Genomic DNA, 13082 nt, shown 5'->3' with positions numbered 1-13082 from the left:
AATAAACAACTGTCCTTTCTCCAGATGAGCAACAAGCGCTCCAACAGTTTTCGAAGGGCCATCCTGCAAGGGAGCCGGCAAATTAAAGGCAGCAGTCTCAGAGACGAGGTGGGTTTGGGTCTTTCTCAGCGCCTGGTCCGACACGTGGCTTACGAGACGCTGCCCCGTGAAGTCGATCGCAAGTGGTATTTTGACAGCTACAACTACTGGCCCCCACCCTGGCTAATCCTGACCATCACCGTTGTTGAGGTAAAGTTCTCTACTGTTGAAATGATGTATGTGTCCCTCAAAAGACCCGAACTGAGAAAAGAAAGCATAACATAATGTCTGTGTGTCGATACACCTAAAACTGCACACTTAGATCCTGATTTACTAAAGGATTGCGTGTACTAAACATGTGCAAACCTGATGGTACGCGCAATGCTGATCTACTAATCATGTGCAAAGTGGATTGCGTTAGTGAGCAGAATAAGGCGTGCAATCCAATTAGCATCTCTGTTTTCATTAGTAGGCAAAATATATGCTGATCATCAAAAAGCCCACAATACTGGGATGAGAAAATGCAAATATAAATATTTAGCACGCGCAATGTGATTTATCAACACTCATCACCATTTTGCGAGCAATATTTAGCGTTTTATTTAGCACATGTCAGAAGGATGTGCAAACTGACAGTTCCACACATGGCAGCTGGATCAGCGCTCGCGCTGCACAGACAGTCGATGGTCAGGCGAGAATTCGCCTTTCTACATGTGTGAGTCAACATTTTGGTGGACTGTGAGCAAAAAAAATATTAAACATATCGTCTATTCATCAATTTCCTTTTATAATTTTATAGCTGCTGGATGACTTATGGGGATGATTAAAATTATTTCAATTGATGCTTTTTTGTTTTTTATATCGTAGAAATATATTACTACAATATACCTCCTACATAAAAATATGTCTTCCCTGATGCATTTCCATGTGTTTTAGTCATTCCAGACACACTAATGCGCTGTTGATTTGACCCACTGCCTCGCGCACAGAATGTGAAAGTGAAAGTACAATACTTACTGTATAAACACTTTATAGGGCGCAACAAATGACAAGTCTGGCACATTCAATTTCATGGCAATGACTACAGTACTTCCTGACTATGGCAACCCACCTAGGACAAACTGAAATGAATGCATACTTGCAAGTGATACTCATACGTGTAAAAAGACACAATATAACAACTGGACGCACAGCTAAATGTTACATAATTTTTTTTCGATTTTATAATCAAACAAATGAACATTTATTACTACCACGTAAACACACACAAGATTGCCAAAATTTGGTACTGTTGAGTTCCGGTATCAATTCCCAAGTTTTGGTAATTAGTTGTGCATCGGTTCAAATGTGAAAGGTACCCATCCTTATATGTATCAGTCAACTTGGCGAGTGTTTTGGCTCTATTTACCCTATATCTTATTTACAACATCTCTGTCATTTGCATTGTGGTTACAGGAATCTTTCTTAAAGGGTCCAAGAGTACTCTTGGTGTATTGGCATGCAGGGAAAAAAAATATATTAAAGTTTGACCCCCAAGTTGTATTGACTTGCAATTTCTCTCACAGCTCCATGCATTCTATAAAACACCCGGTGGAAATTAACATCAGTTGGCTAATTCACCACAAAATTTGGTACATACCTTTAAGGGACTGACAATTAACATGTGTGTAAACTTTGAGAACGATTGATTGCAAAACATAGCCGCCATCAAGCAAAACGGCCTTTGCAGTTTAGCAACTACTTGCTTACAAGTAGTTGTGCATTTGTCTAATGAATATACAACTTTGAGGATATCTGTGTGGTATTTGTGTCTTTTATAGCATTTTAAACCCCAAAAAACAAAGGGGGCGCTACAAATGCCATGAGTTGTATTGATTGTTTCATGACTGCAAATTACACTAAATTGATTAGCGATAAATGTCAAATATATGTTCAACATTAACTACCATTCCTACCCAATATTGTTTTTTTCCTAGATTTTTACTGTCACTTCCATTGTCTGTTTTTCCTCTCCTAGGTAGTTGTGTTCTTATATTATGGATGTCATCTGGACCGTCTAGTTCTGCAGGTGTCGAGCCCATCGTTCCTTAAGAGTCCTCTACCTTACCACCCCCAGCTCCGGGCTCAGGCCTGGAGGTACTTCAGCTATATTTTCATGCACACAGGGTGAGTTATATTAAGCTATTTTTTTTTCCTGTGCCACATAAACATTTATTTTTAGTAGGAACGTTTCATTGTGTCTTTGCACTGAGCCGAAGGGCGCGCTCACATCTGAGCCAGACTTGGGCCACATTATTAAATTAATACCTCTGACATTCGAACTTGTACATTACAGTGGAACCTCTAAATTTGAATGAGCAATTTGGAATTCATCTGAAAATGTTTTGTTAAAATATGTTGGAACTCACACAGGGCATCAGCAAATCTCTTAAAGTAACAGTAGAGTGGAAAAACACGTCGACTATATATGCTTATTTGTGTTTCATTGTATCCAATAAACCCATCCATCCATCCATCTTCTTCCGCTTATCCGAGGTCGGGTCGCGGGGGCAGCAGCCTAAGCAGGGAAGCCCAGACTTCCCTCTCCCCAGCCACTTCGTCCAGCTCTTCCTGTGGGACCCCGAGGCGTTCCCAGGCCAGCCGGGAGACATAGTCTTCCCAACGTGTCCTGGGTCTTCCCCGCGGCCTCCTACCGGTCGGACGTGCCCTAAACACCTCCCTAGGGAGGCGTTCGGGTGGCATCCTGACCAGATGCCCGAACCACCTCATCTGGCTCCTCTCGATGTGGAGGAGCAGCGGCTTTACTTTGAGCTCCTCCCGGATGACAGAGCTTCTCACCCTATCTCTAAGGGAGAGCCCCGCCACCCGGCGGAGGAAACCCCTTTCGGCCGCTTGTACCCGTGATCTTGTCCTTTCGGTCATAACCCAAAGCTCATGACCATAGGTGAGGATGGGAACGTAGATCGACCGGTAAATTGAGAGCTTTGCCTTCCGGCTCAGCTCCTTCTTCACCACAACGGATCGATACAGCGTCCGCATTACTGAAGACGCCGCACCGATCCGCCTGTCGATCTCACGATCCACTCTTCCCTCACTCGTGAACAAGACTCCGAGGTACTTGAACTCCTCCACTTGGGGCAAGATCTTCTCCCCAACCCGGAGATGGCACTCCACCCTTTTCCGGGCGAGAACCATGGACTCGGACTTGGAGGTGCTGATTCTCATCCCAGTCGCTTTACACTCGGCTGCGAACCGATCTAGTGAGAGCTGAATATCCTGGCCAGATGAAGCCATCAGGACCACATCATCTGCTAAAAGCAGAGACCTAATCCTGCAGCCACCAAACCAGATCCCCTCAACGCCTTGACTGCGCCTAGAAATTCTGTCCATAAAAGTTATGAACAGAATTGGTGACAAAGGGCAGCCTTGGCGGAGTCCAACCCTCACTGGAAACGTGTCCGACTTACTGCCGGCAATGCGGACCAAGCTCTGGCACTGAGCATACAGGGAGCGGACTGCCACAATCAGACAGTCCGAAACCCCATACTCTCTGAGCACTCCCCACATGACTTCCCGAGGGACACGGTCGAATGCCTTCTCCAAGTCCACAAAACACATGTAGACTGGTTGGGCAAACTCCCATGCACCCTCAAGGACCCTGCCGAGAGTATAGAGCTGGTCCACAGTTCCACGACCAGGACGAAAACCACACTGTTCCTCCTGAATCCGAGGTTCGACTATCCGGCGTAGCCTCCTCTCCAGTACACCTGAATAGACCTTACCGGGAAGGCTGAAGAGTGTGATCCCACGATAGTTAGAACACACCCTCCGGTTCCCCTTCTTAAAGAGAGGAACCACCACCCCGGTCTGCCAATCCAGAGGTACCGCCCCCGATGTCCACGCGATGCTGCAGAGTCTTATCAACCAAGACAGCCCCACAGCATCCAGAGCCTTAAGGAACTCCGGGCGGATCTCATCTACCCCTGGGGCCTTGCCACCGAGGAGCTTTTTAACTACCTCAGCAACCTCAGCCCCAGAAATAGGAGAGCCCACCACAGACTCCCCAGGCACTGCTTCCTCATAGGAAGACGTGTTGGTGTGATTGAGGAGGTCTTCGAAGTATTCCCTCCACCGATCCACAACATCCGCAGTCGAGGTCAGCAGAGCACCATCCTCACCATACACGGTGTTGATAGTGCACTGCTTCCCCTTCCTGAGGCGGCGGATGGTGGTCCAGAATTGCTTCGAAGCCGTCTGGAAGTCGTTTTCCATGGTTTCCCCGAACTCCTCCCATGTCCGAGTTTTTGCCTCTGTGACCGCTGAAGCCGCACACCGCTTGGCCTGTCGGTACCTGTCCGCTGCCTCAGGAGTCCTATGAGCCAAAAGAACCCGATAGGACTCCTTCTTCAGCTTGACGGCATCCCTCACCGCCGGTGTCCACCAACGGGTTCTAGGATTACCGCCACGACAAGCACCAACTACCTTGCGGCCACAGCTCCAATCAACCGCCTCGACAATAGAGGCGCGGAACATGGTCCATTCAGACTCAATGTCCAGCACCTCCCTCGTGACATGTTCAAAGTTCTTCCGGAGGTGGGAATTGAAACTCTCTCCGACAGGAGACTCTGCCAGACGTTCCCAGCAAACCCTCACAATGCGTTTGGGCCTGCCAGGTCTGTCCGGCATCCTCCCCCACCATCGCAGCTAACTCACCACCAGGTGGTGATCGGTAGAAAGCTCCGCCCCTCTCTTCACCCGAGTGTCCAAAACATGAGGCCGCAAATCCGATGACACAACTACAAAGTCGATCATGGAACTGCGGCCTAGGGTGTCCTGGTGCCAAGTGCACATATGGACACCCTTATGTTTGAACATGGTGTTCGTTATGGACAATCTGTGACGGGCACAAAAGTCCAATAACAAAACACCGCTCGGGTTCAGATCCAGGCAGCCATTCTTCCCAATCACGCCTCTCCAGGTTTCACTGTCGTTGCCAACATGAGCATTGAAGTCCACCAGTAGAACGAGGGAATCACCCGGGGGAGCACTCTCAAGTACTCCCTCGAGTGAATCCAAAAAGGGTGGGTACTCTGAGCTGCGGTTTGGCGCGTAAGCGCAAACCACAGTCAGGACCCGTTCCCCCACCCATCACAGTCTTTACAATCTGCAAAGTATGTAAAAATACCGTCTAAAATGTCACAAAATGCCACAAATTCAGTCAGCCATTTTGAATATTCCGCTCCGAACATCATCGGTAATTTCCGTAGAATCTGCGTCACTGGCGCGACGCTGCTGCACTCTGACCATGTTATTAGATCAGTTGTACTGGAAATACGCAAACATTTGAAAGAGATGTGCTGTTCATCATTCACAATCCTTATGTAAGACAAGAACACATACGCTTGGCTTTTTTTATGCATTCAAAATCATAAATAAATAGCTAACAATTGAGTCAACAGATTGAGAGTGCTCTGTTGCGCTCATTGTATTCTCTCTAAAAACATGCAGAAAGCGCCAACAATACTCCATTTACATGTTGTGACCTGAAAATGAAGTAAATATATAAGTGATATTGTTTTTATAAGCGCCAACGCAGATGGACTATTTTAGCGGCGCATTGATAGCAGTGAGCTAATGCTATCTTACACTGCTATTGTTGATATACTATAAGTTTGCAACTGCTTCTACTTTGTCTCAAACTTGCTAGAAGTAAATTCTAGATTATAATTCATGCATCTCTCACCTGGTAGTAGACCAATTTGACCATGGTCTGACAGGCTGGTCGACTTTCACATCCCAGAGGTGGCGAAAAAGACACAAGAAGACGCTTGTTGCAGTGACTTGTTTTTAACCCTTTGTGAGGATTGTGATTGATTCTTCATCTAAGCAAGATTTTGTAAGCGTCCCTTCGGTCGGCATTCCAGCGAGAGTGGAAATATTACAGTAAGTATTTGCTTTATGATGGTTTAATATGGTTATGTTGTATGTTTACTTACCAATGCTGTGGATGCTAGTGTCACAAGAAAGCTGCATCCGGGTAGCAGTCGGCTTTCTAAAACTTATTGCTCATCCTCTTTGTGTTCGAGTTAAAAAATGGATCATAGTTTTTCCCAAAGTAATCATTGTTGGCTCTCACAAAGTCTGCTTGATTAGCATTGTTGTTGATGGGGAAGTTAAAGTTAAAGTACCACTGATAGTCACACACACACACTAGGTGTGGTGAAATTACTCTCTGCATTTGACCCATCCCCTTGTTCCACCCCCTGGGAGGTGAGGGGAGCAGTGAGCAGCTCGGGAGTCATTTTGGTGATTTAACCCCCAACTCCAACCCTTGATGCTGAGTGCCATGCAGGGAGGTAATGGGTCCCATTTTTATAGTCTATGGTATGACTCGGCGGGGGTTTGAACTCATGACCTAAGGAATCTTTGGTTCCTAGCGCGATGTCGCGCGATCACGTGAGTGGCTTTCATTATATCTCTCAAAATGGCTCAGGACTCTCCTTGAGACTTATACTACTTTGATCATATCTATTTATTTGCAGACTTAGGAAGTCTTTTGGTGTCATAAATCATATACAAAGCATAGCTTCAATATAGAGACAACTTGTTTTTCCACTCTACTGATACTTTAAGACCTCAGTTCAGCGAGTATCAAAGGAATAACTCTACATATGTGTTGCTACATATGTAGCACATATGATCACTTTTACAAAAATAAATGTTATTAATGTGAAGCAGGAATATGGGACACAAGCAAGTTTAGTTGCATTGAGTGTAGACTTGCACTGCAATTGAAAAAACTAAGCAGAAGCTGGGTTGAAATAAATGAACTCTGGTGATTGGTCGAGTGATATATCCGTATTAACAGTTTGGTATCATATTGGATCCCATAAATCAAAATGTTTGCTGTCTGGGCTGGAGATGTCCTTGTGTGTTTGGACTTTCCTCCCCCAGTTGATCGATATCTCCTATTGTCTCCTTCCTGATCATCAAACGATCGCTCAGCTTGTCATTGTGGTGGGGATGCTGTGTTTATCACGAACTAAATAGATTATTGACGCTGTCTCAGTGGAAAGGTTTGTGCGTGCTTCTTTGTTTGCTTGCTGTGAATGTGTGCTCATTCCTATCAGGATGCAGCAGCTTTTTTTTTTGTGTTTTCCACAAACAGAGCACTCCACTTTCAAGCAGTATCCCAGCCATACTTGTTTCAGCTTCGCCATGTGTCATTTAGCTGTAAACAAACATGAAATAGAGATGAAGGTCTAAGTCAGACAGAACACAAGCAAATATGGGACAGAGGAAGAGAGCTGCTGTGCTTTTGGATTTTGGACACAGCTGAGTTTTGTTTCTGCTGCTAAATGAGGACATCGCAGCAATGAAGGACACAGGGAACGTTTGTGGACTAATAATTCTTGTTTGAATATTTGCTACTACCACCAAGATCTGCACCTGCGGCGGCTCGGTGTAATCTGTAATTTATCTCCTGCTTCGAAGGCCTGTTTGCACAAAGCTTTAACTGACATTAAAACCAGACTTCTGGAGCACAAAAATAAACAAAACAGACAAATGTGTAGTAGAATACAAAAGTGAGTAAAAACGTCTTAAGAAATTCCAATTAACTTTTTTCTGTTACTTCTTTTTGTTTATTATGTGATGAATGAGAAGAAGCCGCTTGTGAGTGCTTATGACAAACAGAAGTATATACAATATGCTTTTAGATAAGTTTAAAGGGAACATGCATTTGATCGTTATGGACATGTGCTTCTTTACAAAGTGACATCGCCACCTACTAGCCTGGCAATATTTCAATAATTTTAAAGGATTTTATCATGATTTTCTACATTTAAAACACCTCCTAGTGGTATGCATAACATGTAATTGTGGTTCTTTGGTGAAAAATGTGCATAGATTTTGTTTTACAAACCAATTTTCAGACCAACAGTTAGTTTTGAGAGGCGCAGTTGTTAGATGCAAATGAACCTCTCCTCACCACGCCGCCTCCACCATCAGCTTTTTTGTATTTTTTTTTTTTAGCTTTCTGGGTTTTATTGGAGGAAGGAAGCCCAGTTGACGTACTGGAACTTTACACACTGGCTAAGGTTAAACTTCGAGCGAGTCTAACTTTCTTATGCTAGATCCTGGACGTATGCATGTGTATATTGACAATAAAAGGCTTTTCTTTTCTATATCATGTAAATAAGTCAGTCTACGGCTGCTTCGAATTGTAAACAATAGAGTTTCAAGGCTATCAGATATGCTAAGAGATGCCTCGTGAATGTAGTAACGGATTATATAATTTACTTGTCAATTGCCAAACACAATAGGCACTGATCCAGTGAAAAGTAATTTTTAGGAAAATTTTGCCAGAGGACGGTGATGCTATTGTCTAACAGTAGAAGGCTAAGCTAGTTATACACCAACTCAAGCTAACATTGCTAACCAATATTCACACATTTTAGGCTTAATGGCCTAAAATTCAAATTCCAGATTTGTTCACAAAAAAATGTATTTCCGATTTTTTTAAGAACCAATCGATCAATCAAAGTTTAATTACATAGCCCTTTATCACAAATGTCTCAAAGGGCTGCACAAGCCACCACAACATCGTCGGCTCGGGTCCCCCATCAGGGCAAGAAAAAAACCCTACCCAATGGGAACAACGAGAAACCTTGGATGGGACCGCAAATGCGGGGTGACCGATGTAATGGATTCCGACTGGAAACCTTTGAATACAATTGATAGAGATAATTCAACATAAGTTTTTCTTTTATTTAATTAAAAACTAGTAGTTTTAAATGAATCACTCTATCTTACTCTTAGCAAAATTCTAATTTGTATAATGTTTTTTTTTTTAGACCAGATATAAATTGTACTTTTTATGGAATCATTTTCAAATAATTAAATTAAGAGCTTCACTTGGGAAGCAATTCTTCTGCTAGTATAGATTACTTTTGTTAACCAAAATGTAGTATTTCACATTTTGCATGTAAATAAACAATCTCCAACATCAATAAAGTGCAAACTTCAAACTTCTGTATTGAATAAAAAAAGACTTCTGTCAATGTAGCATTATACATTGTATCCAAATAAAATATGAAGTCAAACATTGAGAGGACTAAAGTTTGTTTCAGTAAGTGGATAAAGTAAACGCAGCCTTTTTCATTCACACATCTTGACGGTGTGCAGGGCAACTGCTTTAGTTATCGTTCTACGCATTGTGCTTCTTTCTCATCATGCATGGCATCATCAAACATACCTGGTGTAAATGGTTGCACCATAGTAAAGTGAATTTTAGCCCGGAATTTGATGTTGCGTCTTGTTTGACATGAAAGAGTTGTATTTTCCACGCTCGGCTGGAGGCTTCGGTACTTTCAGACGCTGTTTGTTGTGTTGCTGCCTTTTTAAAACAAACTTTGCACTGTGCAGTCACTTGTTCCATGCCTGCTGCCGCAAAACCAAAGTACTGACAACCCTTTTCTCCTCTGTGGAACAAACGTCTTGCTCTTGTTAGCGTTAGCATTAGCCATGTTTTTGCCATGTGTGCCACAAAGGAAGTAAAGGGACGGAACAAGCTACGGAAGCTCCTGAGGTGCAAAAATAATCCTGGAACAAGAGGAGAAAAAAATCTATTATTTTTCTTTCTTAAATCATCTGTAACAAACAACTCGAATATATCGATATATCGCCAAGGCCTAACACATTTTTACTCACCAGTTCATTGTCTCCTCCATTGCCATAAATTGTAGTCACTGAGCCCACCATAAAAAGTATTTTAACCTTCTGTGAAAGTTTGTGGGTGAAGCAGGACTCTTGGCACACAATCAAACTAACTTCTTCACAGTTGAAGGCACATTGCAAAACAAAAAAACGAAATACTTCTTCAGATCAGACTGGAGGTTCAAATTTAGTGTCCTATGTTGGGTAATACAACCAATAACAGCATTTTTGTTCTTTGAGTCGAATCTTGGCCATTTTGTCATCGAAACTACAGCTGCACGCATAAACTAACAATGGTGGACACACGCAAGGCAGTCTGGGTAGATTTATACCTTATATGGATAATCCGCTGACGATGTTCCCAATTAGTGACGTCACCATTTGTGCACATTCCAAATGAACCGTTTGGAGGACATCGCTAAGAAGGCAAGATTGTTTTAGAAATATCCCCGCAATGCCTCTACGCTTTGATTTAAAATTTACAGGACTTATGCAGATCCCAAATGCACAACAGAAAGTAACAATACCGGTAGGTTAAAAAAAAGTTAGTTTTGCATGATAGGGCCCCTTTAAAGTATTACATTTTCTACAGTGGCCAACAGGGGCAAACGCACAACAACAATCAAAATGACTCCACACTCTTGAAAGACACAACAATGTCCAAAAACACACAAACTGCCAAAACAATTGTAATTTCACAAAACACAACACACAGATGCGGGGAAAACGCACAGCAACATCCAAAACACACACAAACCCCAGAACACATGCAATACTGGGAAAACACAGGTCATTAAATCGGTATCTATATAATATTGGTTTAAAAAAAGTTGAATGAAAACGGAAAATGTAATTTTTACTCCGCAAACTTACTTCAGGGCACTGGTAGGACTTTTCCTAGTAGCTATGGAGGGCCAAATGGGATCAAATTTAATAAATAATCAATCAATCAATGAAATTTTATTTATATAGCCCATGTCTCAAAGGGCTGCACAAGCCACAACGACATCCTAGGCTCAAATCCCGCATCAGGGCAAGAAAAACTCAACCCATTGGGAACAACATGAAATCCTGGAAGGGACCACAGATGTGGGGGATCTTCCCCCTTGGGTGACCGGTGCAAGTGGATACGGTTAATAATGTGAGAGTCCAGTCCAAATTGGGGCCAGCAGGGGATCATCTTGCATATAGACAAGTCGGGGCGCTTAGACATCACCGACTGATGCATAAGAAGTGGTTCACCCTGGGTTCCGACTTCATAATGTAAAAGACCAGTCCATTGGGAGGCCAGCAGGGGATCATCATGAATGTAGACAAGTCAGCAGCGCAGAGAGGTCACCAACTGATGCACAGATGAGTGGTCCACCCCGGGTCCCGACTTGGAACAGCCACCGCCTCCTCCGTGGAGGCTGATCCGTGGTCACCTGATAACCTCTCACAGAGGAGAGGGGGGCAGAGCAGAGAAAGAAGACGGCAGATCAACAGGTCTAAAAGGGGGGTCTATTGAAAGGCTATAGTATACAAATGTGTTTTAAGATGGGACTTAAATGCTTGTACTTTTGGTAGCATCTCTAACATTTCATTAGAGCACTGGAGACCGAATAGAAAACACTCTAAAGCCCGCACACTTTTTTTCTGCTCTGGGAAAGACGAATAAGCCGGAGTTCTTAGAACGCAGATTTCTAGCCAGGACATATGGTACAATACAATTGGCAAGATAGGATGGAGCTAGACCGTTTAGTATATATACAAACGTTTGTATATACTAGTAAAGTAGTAAAGCCTTAAAGTCGCATCTTAAGTGCACAGGAAGCCAGTGCAGGTGAGCCAGTATAGGCGTAATATGATCAAACTTTCTTCTTCTTGTCAAAAGTCTAGCAGCCGCATTTTGTATCAACTGTAGTCTTTTAATGCTTGACATAGGGAGACCCGAAAATAATACGTTACAGTAATTGAAACGAGATGTAACTAGTAACGCATGAATAATGATCTCAGCGTCGCTCGTGGACGAAATGGGATGAATTTTAGTGATATTATAGAGATGACAGAAGGATGTTTTAGTAACACTCTTAATGTGTGACTCAAATGAGAGAGTTGGGTCGAAGATAATACCCAGATTCTTTACGGAGTCGCCTTGTGTAATTGTTTGGTTGTCAAATGTTAAGATGGTTTTATTAAATAGGTGTCGGTGTCTGGCAGGACCGATAATCAGCATTTCTGTTTTCATAGCGTTAAGATGCAAAACGTTGTTGGACATCCATTGTTTAATTTCATTAAGACACGCCTCCAGGTGACCACAATCTGACGTGTTGGTCAGCTTTAGGGGCATGTAGCGTTGGGTGTCATCAGCATAACAGTAAACGCTAACACCGTATTTGCGTATGAGGTCACCTAGCGGCAGCATGTAGATGCTGATGAGTGCAGGGCCAAGAACCCAACCTTGTGGAATTTGGCACGTTACCTTCAAATACTCCGAGGTCACATTGTTGTGGGAGACGCACTGCATCCTGTCAGTAAGATAGGAGTTAAACTAAGAAAAGGCTAAGTCTGATATACCAATATATGTTTTGATACGTTCTAATAAAATGTTATGAACGATGGTATCGAAAGCAGCGCTAAGATCAAGGAGCAGCAACATGGATGACGCATCAGCATCCATAGTTAGCAATAGGTCATTAGTCATTTTTGCGAGGGCTGTCTCCGTAAAGTGACTTGCCCTGAAACCGGACAGAGAGGATTCACAGAGATTGTTAGATGATAAGTTTTCATTTAGCTGCTGTGCAACAATTTTTTCCAGATTACCATAAGGTCAGGATCGAGGTTAGGTCTTTTGAGCGGAGGCTGACTACCCGCTTTTTGAATGCTAGGGGAACAGTGCCAGAGGAAAGTGATAAGTGAATAATATTTAGCAGTGATGGTCCTAATATTACATTGATAAGTTTCCCAGGAAGTGGGTCAAGTAAACATGTTGTTTGTTTTGTCCCATTTACAAGTCGCAGGAGATCTATTTCTTTAAAAAGAGAGAGATTATTTTGGAGGACAATATCCGTCGTACATACATTCGTATCTGCGTTAATAGAACCCAGTTGTAGCTGGGACGTGCTGTCTTTAATCTCCTTTCTAATGAGTTCAATTTTCTTGGTAAAGAAATTGATAAAGTCGTCAGCCGAGTGGGTGGAGCTACTGGGAGGAGTCCCATTAGGGTTTGGGGATGCTACTGTACTGAAAACATATTTAGGATCGGATCGTTTTTAATGAGGCGGATGAGATTGGAGTAGTAATTGGTTTTAGCAAAGGTAAGCGTGTGTTTATAAGTTATTAAACTA

General features: G+C 43.0%; 1 protein-coding gene across 3 annotated transcripts in view; it reads left to right on the top strand.

Annotated features, from left to right (window-relative positions):
* Positions 1-13082, top strand: part of rhbdl3 (rhomboid, veinlet-like 3 (Drosophila)) — a 107808-nt gene that overhangs the window by 78839 nt on the left and 15887 nt on the right. For 2 of the 3 annotated variants that reach the window (XR_009817675.2, XM_061983727.2), the window contains exons 5-6: positions 25-249; positions 2057-2205. Coding sequence is in view for 2 of the 3 variants with exons in the window: in XM_061983727.2 (XP_061839711.1) it covers positions 25-249; positions 2057-2205 (374 nt within the window). In the remaining variant the exon portion in view is untranslated. The remainder of the gene's footprint in view (positions 1-24; positions 250-2056; positions 2206-13082) is intronic. The other variant, XM_061983728.2, reaches the window with a different exon arrangement.

The sequence above is a fragment of the Nerophis lumbriciformis genome, linkage group LG25 (assembly GCF_033978685.3).
Source record: "Nerophis lumbriciformis linkage group LG25, RoL_Nlum_v2.1, whole genome shotgun sequence".
Classification (NCBI taxonomy): domain Eukaryota; kingdom Metazoa; phylum Chordata; class Actinopteri; order Syngnathiformes; family Syngnathidae; genus Nerophis; species Nerophis lumbriciformis.
Note: the sequence above shows the minus strand (reverse complement) of the source record. Positions and strands in the feature narration are given on the sequence as shown.